This window comes from Rhinolophus sinicus, chromosome 17, assembly GCF_057876585.1.
Source record: "Rhinolophus sinicus isolate RSI-liver-muscle chromosome 17, RSI-T2T, whole genome shotgun sequence".
Classification (NCBI taxonomy): domain Eukaryota; kingdom Metazoa; phylum Chordata; class Mammalia; order Chiroptera; family Rhinolophidae; genus Rhinolophus; species Rhinolophus sinicus.
In genome coordinates, this window is record NC_142517.1 from 200,546,186 (window position 1) to 200,553,393 (window position 7,208).

Genomic DNA, 7,208 nt, shown 5'->3' on the forward strand with positions numbered 1-7,208 from the left:
GCAATTTATGAGCCACAGACAGCTGGGGGCAGAGCATTCTTCCCAGTTGACTTTCACGTCGAATGAGAGCTGAGAGCCGTTCAGAATAAACATCCCGGGAAGCAGATGGACTGACATCAAAGTCTTCAGTTCCTTTTCCAATTTTGATCACAGCAACCCTTTTCACACAAGGTCTACTTAGGTTTTAAAAGCTTGCACTGTGCTCAGTTGCTCACCAGAAGAATCCCTCCTCCTCCCGTGACCTGGCAGAGGCAGCAAAGAGATGTGTGGATGGTCTCTGCATGATGCTGTGAAGAGCAGCTGTGCCCACAGAGCTGGAGAAAAACCTGCCGCAGTGTCTGGCACCGTAACCCATTTCCATTTCATGTAGACTATTGAAAAGAATCTAGAAGACATATTTTTAAATTATAAACAATACATCAATGAGCTTGATGCAGAAGACAGGTAGAATCCCTCTGTATTTTAAAGGGCTACCCTGCACCAGCGGGCCTTAAATCTCAGAATGATTAAACTAACAGGGGCTCAAAAAGTCACATAGTTCTCATAATCCTACGTGTTGAAACCTTCCAGGTCCAACAATTTTGCAAACCAGGAATCTGAAGCGCAGAAAGGTTCAGTGGAGATTTTTAAAATTTGCATCGTTAGTGGAAGAACTGAAACCTAAGCCTTGGATTCTTGACAGTAAATCCTGCACTTGCTTCCAACTGTCTTTTATCCAGAGTATGGTACTTTGTACTGTCTCTGAAAACCTGCAGACGGTACCATGGTTATTCCCTAACAGGGAGATGAAACGTGAGCTAATTTTCAATGAGAGTGGACGCTGGGGTAGCAGCTCTACCTGGCCACTTTCTTTTCTTCTCTCATTCATTTTTATGGCCCCCTGAAAACTCGGGCTGGGTGCTGGGGAGTGAGCAGCGTGGCTGCTTCGTTCCCAGTCTGTTTCTTTTCACAGCTGCAGAGTTCAGTGAGTTGAGCTGCAATGCTTGGAGTTCACTGTTCACTCTGCCACGACCAAACTCTGTTGTAAATTTTCCTCCCAGAACACGTGACGATGCATTTCTTGACTATATATCCCAAGTGCAACAGCCGAATTGTCAGAGCGCTGAGCCGTGCTTGGAGGAAGAATACCCTTGGACTTGGCGATTCAGGAAATCAGGACTTGGGAGGAATTTGCCAGCCTTTGGTAAGTTAGCCATGCTCCTTGAAAGAAGGCTATTTTTAGCCATTAGATGAAGGTTTCCTGTCCTTTTTTTTGTTCAAAGGGAACTTTGGTTTGAATTAAAAATAGTTATAAGTTTGAGAAATGTAAACTTTCTTTTTTTTTTCCTGTTCAGTTAAAAAAGTTTCCCTGTGATCACAATGTTATTTATTTTCTCTATGCTCCCTTGTCTTCTATTGATTTTCTCTTTTGTTTTTAAAATTATAAAAGCAATGCTTTTGATATGCTTCCTCTATGAAATGCAAACATAACGGGCATGTATACACTAAAAAATAAAAGTCCTCCTTAGGTTCCCCCCACCTCTCTCTGCATTCTCCCCCATGCACTCGACCCCTCGGAGCTAACCCGTTAGCTGTTTGGTGGAACCTCTTAGGCTTTCTCCGTGCATTTATAAGCTGTTTTGATTTTGCAACAACACACACCTCCATTCACCCTCCTCTCTATACCGTGCAGCCGGGGGAGAGTTCTAACCTGCAGGTTTCTCCCCAGACCCTGGCTGTGTGAGCCGTGCTTCAATGCTGAAGATGGAACCTCTGAACAGCACGCACCCCAGCACCGAAGCCCCCGGCAGCCCCCTCGAGTCCCATGTGCCCCGCAGCAGTAGCGGCAACGGTAACGAATACTTCTACATCTTGGTGGTCATGTCCTTCTATGGCATTTTCTTGATTGGGATCATGCTGGGCTACATGAAATCCAAGAGGCGGGAGAAGAAGTCCAGCCTCCTGCTGTTGTACAAGGACGAGGAGAGGCTCTGGGGGGAGGCCATGAAGCCGCTGCCCGTCGTGTCGGGCCTGAGGTCCACGCAGGTGCCCCTGATGCTCAACATGCTGCAAGAGAGCGTGGCGCCCGCCCTGTCCTGTACCCTCTGCTCCATGGAAGGGGACAGCGTGAGCTCCGAGTCTTCCTCGCCAGACGTGCATCTCACCATCCAGGAGGAGGGGGCCGATGATGAGCTGGGGGAGACTTCGGAGACGCCCCTGAACGAAAGCAGTGAAGGGTCCTCGGAGAACATCCATCAGAATTCCTAGCACCCCCAGGGGCTGTGGAGGTGGCCCCATCCACTAGCACGCTTAGAGAGAAGAAGGACACTTTTCGTGTCTGGTTTCACTTTTGCAGTGCAGCTGCCACTTTGAAGAGACCCTCGGCAAGCCCCTGAATGGGGGGTGGTGGGGGACACTGCTCGGCTGGAGCCAGCAGCAGCCAGGAGTCCATGATTCAACTGTAATGTGGACCCACCACTGCAAACGCCCTGAAGACGTGTAGTGTGTACATTTACTTTGGGGCCTGGGGGTCAGGGTTCCTGTTCAGAATTTGGCAGGTCGGCGTGGTGTTGTTTTCTCACTGGATGCCCTGGGTGACTCCTGCAGCCTCTGCCCACTCCCAGGGCTGCCATGCCTAGGACATGCTGAGTAACTAGTTTTGATTTGCTAATTTGCCTAGAGCTTTGTTCTTCTAGATTTGATTGGCTATGGGTACCTCTACTGGGTACCTGTGGCATTAGTTCACAGCGGGTAACTGCGCTTCCTTTGGGGGTCTTTTGGGTGGCAGGGGGACATTTGATGGAAGACTTTTGATGGGAGAAAGCTGGAGGTCTGAACCTGGCCCATTAGCATACTGTAAGGGAAAAAATGCAACTTTTAAACCTGTTAACATTGGCTGGGATTATAAGACACGATCTGCTATTTTGACTATTTCTCTAACATATGGCCTTGAACTCTGATCTGGGACTGTCCAGCATCTCACGCTGGCATGAAGTTTTTTGGTTGGAAGGCCTTCCCCAGAATCTAACCTGCACTCTGAATAGCCATGTAGGGGACTCTTCCCGAGCTTTCCAGAAGGGGTAATGGTAGAGTTGAACAAAGCCAACCGTTAGCTCTCTCGCTGCTCATTTCTCCGCCTAGTTTTCTGAGTTGGGAGAGGACATAACGTGGGCCTCCATCACATGGCCTTTCGTCACGTAGCTGAGACCTAGAAGGACATACTCAGGCAGATTGTATAAAGCTGGGGTCCAAGTTCTGTTTCCTGATCTTGAGCCCTGACACTGATTTGCTGTGTGGTCCTGGGCATGTCATCAAGAGACTTACCGCCTTCATGAGACTCCTGATGATCTATATCCCCAGGGGGCTGGGAGGATGTCTTCAGATTTTAAGACTCTGTGATAAATTCTGCAAGGCTTGGTGTGAGGAAGCTTGGACAAAATATTTCCCCCTTGGCCAGTCAGTCTGAAAATGGATCTGCTCATTTAAAGGAGCAGTTGGAGATGAGAAACACAAGTAACTGGGAGATTCAGGGCGAATTATCAACTCATTCAGGCTGTCATTTTCCCCAGCAGTGAACCCAAGAGCAGATATCACATTTTACTCTGCAACGTTCTCTGGGTGCTGGAACGTTAACACTCCAGCTAAGGGAAGAAGAAAGCTGAAAGAAAGTGCTCAGGAATGCTCGCTAGTGTTTCCATGTATTCCTGTGCTCAGTAACTTTGCAGCATAGCCTGTAGGCACTGGAAGAGAGGAGGAAGAGAAACACACCAAAGGTCAAGTTTAATTCTATTAAAAACAACACCCCCCCTTTTTAAAAACATACTCTCTCCTTGGATTGGAGACAGCAATAACTACTGTTCCCACAGAAGGGTTAACAGTGTAGGAGCTGGTTTACCAGTTCGCCTTCACACAGTACTAGAGGAAATTTACGTTTTAGGGGAAAAGAGGCCTCCTTTCACTTTAAAATTCAGAGCATGGATTTACTCCAAAGGGGGCTGTTTAAGGTGAAAGAAGCCAAGCTGAGTTGGCCCCTTGCCTGGAATCACTTGAATTCTGAAACTTTACTGCGATGGACATGTGCGTTGTCACATTTTCCATTGCTTAATCCTGAAGTTTGGTGCAAATCTATCTGCGCCCATTAAAAAGTGATGTATATACTTCCTTCTTATTCTATTAAGTTGTACAAAATTGTCTGCTGTATTTAACAGTTTGTAATTCCCACGATATTTTTTAATTTAAATAAACACATTTTTTTCCCGAGGAAGTTTTGAGTTCTTTCTTTGATTCTGCAATATAACTCGTAGTTTCCAAGACACATCTCCGGACACATTCTCCAAGCCGGCTCTGGATCCAGGTCATTGTTCAAGGTAGACTCGTACGAAGGTGTATCTTATTTCTGCCTGAATCGTGGACTGAATGGGGCTGGGTTTTTTCATCCCGTGATATGCTTTGCGGTGAATGAAAAACAAGCTATAGATGGTCTTAACATCAGTTTCTCTTTTAAAATGTGGTGGCTGTGGGGCCTCTGAACTTCAATGTGCAGTGACATGGCAACTGCTACAAAGATGTTGCCCCCAATTTGGTGGCAAGACAATGTTTGATTTGCATGCTGGCTTGGCAGATATTATTTGCATGTGGTCACAGCCGCACAGACTGATGACCAGGCGTTTGCAGCAACACAAACTTAGAGAGACACCCGAGAACAAAAGCTGTGACTTGGGATCGTCCCTCCTTCCTCTCCCAGTCACCTCTGTACAAAAACTGACTTTCTAAGCTCCTCCTACTTGGTCTGGCTGTAACCTGCCTGCTGCAGCCTCTGCTTTATGATTTTACTTACACGGTCAGAAGGGCTAAAGGAAATTTACTCAAACCAACGACCTACTTTGAATCAAGCAGATGGTATAGAACATTTTTACTTTTATGTTTCTCTGTGTCCTGTGAGTTTGGCTTTCCTGTTTCAAGTAAATGTTTCTATTAGGTTCACAAGTAACTGTCTCCCTAAAGGATTTATGTAGTGAAGGTACAGGGGAGCCTGGACCCTTCCCAAAACACATCAGGGATCTTCATCCATTACTTGGTATTTGGACAATGTAAGATGAGAAGATTATTTTAAAAGACAAGAAAGCCCTTCCATTTATCCCAGCTTAATGTCATTCTTGGTAAGGAAATAGTTAAGGAAAACATTTTTTTTTTTTTTTACCAGGGGCGGAAGGAGAGGGAATTCTAAACTCTAATTGTCCTAAAAATATGCATAGTACACTATGTCGTTTTAATGGAATATTTGTTTTCTTTAAAAAACAAAAAACTTCTAAGCAGAACCTAAGGCCCAAGGGGTTTAGTCTGTGTGGATTTACTCATGCATGTGAAAAACGGAGCAGGGAATTTGGCTCCGTGCACCTAGGATATTAGAAACATATTTTAAAGCACTTAAATGTTAGGGATGAGGTAAATGGATCGTCCTGCTTGTTCCATGCTGTTCTAATTACACCTTTGTACGTCAAAGTCAGGCAGGGATGCTGTAGAGAAACAGATTTTTTTCATGGATGGAATCGTGGGATAAAAACTACTGGGAGAGGTTGAAGTTGGGCTCATGACTCTGGTTGGAAAATAGACCCCATGGTACATTTGAGAGCTGCAATTAGAGGGTTTTTTGGTCAGGCTTGCACTTCCAGGTTCAGCTGAAGAAGGGTCATTTATCATCCTGTAAAATGCTGCTCTGATTGTAGACATTGTGAAACAGACAGAACAGGGAGCTTACAATGTACTTGATATGCCAGGTTTAGACAGAGCATACGTTTGCTCAATTGCCTTACCCAAAATCTGGGCACCCTGCTGGAGAAAATCACAGGGAGTATCATGGGTCAGGGGACAGGAGGTGGTGTCTAGGGCCGGAGGGAGACATATCAGATGACTGGCCAGGATGGTGGCTTAGGCAGGGGCTGGACTGCAGGAAGGCAGGATGTAAATGGGGCTCAGCAGAGGCTCAGCCTTGTTAGGTGTGGCTTTCTAAACTAACTCTGCTGCCGCGTTGCTCTGTAGCTCTGGGGAAGCTACCCAACTTCTCTGATCTGAAGTCTTTCTCTTTCAAAATGAGAGGACATGCTGGCCTTCTGCTCTGGGGAGCGGTTAATGAAAAGAACGGTGAAACACAGAGATACTGAGCTCTGCTTGAAACTAAAGGAAACACAATTTTGGCTTCTACTTTTTAAAATGTGTCCTGGGCATCCATCTGCAAATAAAATTCCTAAAACCTCCTCTTCTATGGATGGTTTCCTCAGGAGACTGCAATGTTCAGGAAAAGGATACAATTTGCCAAAGGAGAAGGGTCATAAGAAAGAAAAAACACTGTTCGGTCCTGCTTTTCCCCATTTCTGTAATGTTTCCTCCCACACAGGAAGGAACAGTTTGGGATGTAAGCTGTTACTATGGAGATAACCAGCCAAGGTCACTTGTTTGAAGGAGCCCATGGCCCCACAGCAGTGGATCATTAGAATGACACTACGAAGTTGGGATTTGGTCCTTGACTCAGGTGACAAGCTTTGAGCCCATGGCAGCCCCCATCCATGGCATGGAGGAAGGATGCAGTGAGTCCATGGTTCTCCTTTTGTCCTGACAACCCTGTCTTTCGTCTCCTTGTACCTTCCCTGCCTCATGAAACACAGGGCTAACCTTTTGTTCTCCCAGGAATCTCTTTTCTTACCTTGCGTTTTTTTGGCTAAGAAACACAATCAAAGAATGCTTCACATCAGTAACTATAGTCTTTTCTTGTCCTGAGAGGTTTTCCAACTCCTATTTAAAGAAGGTGAATGGTGTATTCTCGCTTCTCTTAGTTCTGGCTGCTATAACAAAATACCATAGACTGGGTGGCCTATAAACAACAGAAATGATTTCTCACAGTTCTGAAGGCTGCAAATCCATGATCAGGGGTCCAGCATGGTCAAGTTCTGGTAAGGACCCACTTCCGGTTTGCACATAGCTGTCTTCTCGTTGTATCCTCACATGGAAAAAAGAGAGCAAGCTAACTCTTGGGGTTCTTCTTATGAAAGCACTAACCCCATTCATGAGGGCTTCACCTTCATAACCTAATTACCTCCTGAAGGCCCATCTCCAAATACCACCACATTGGGGATTAGATTTCAACATATGAATTGTTGGAGAGACACAAATATTCAGGCCATATCTTCTCTTTTCCCAACTTCCCTCCATCTCTTCTTCTCTCACTTCATTCT

The 7,208-nt window shown here is 45.7% G+C and overlaps 1 protein-coding gene across 1 annotated transcript; it reads left to right on the forward strand.

Moving 5' to 3' along the window:
* The first annotated feature begins 734 nt into the window (after positions 1 to 734).
* Positions 735 to 4,239, forward strand: KCNE4 (potassium voltage-gated channel subfamily E regulatory subunit 4). The gene is made up of 2 exons (XM_019753673.3): positions 735 to 1,183; positions 1,709 to 4,239. The coding sequence occupies exons 1-2, from the start codon at positions 808 to 810 to the stop codon at positions 2,245 to 2,247; spliced, it is 915 nt and encodes a 304-aa protein (XP_019609232.2). The 5' UTR covers positions 735 to 807; the 3' UTR covers positions 2,248 to 4,239.
* Positions 4,240 to 7,208: the final 2,969 nt, after the last annotated feature.

What these genes read in the sequence shown, in the direction of transcription:
- KCNE4 (XM_019753673.3), top strand. Translation starts at nt 808, where the DNA reads ATGAGAGTGGACGCTGGGGTAGCAGCTCTACCTGGCCACTTTCTTTTC. An exon ending in GAGGAATTTGCCAGCCTTTG is followed by an intron (nt 1,184 to 1,708) that starts GTAAGTTAGCCA and finishes GTTTCTCCCCAG; the next exon opens with ACCCTGGCTGTGTGAGCCGT.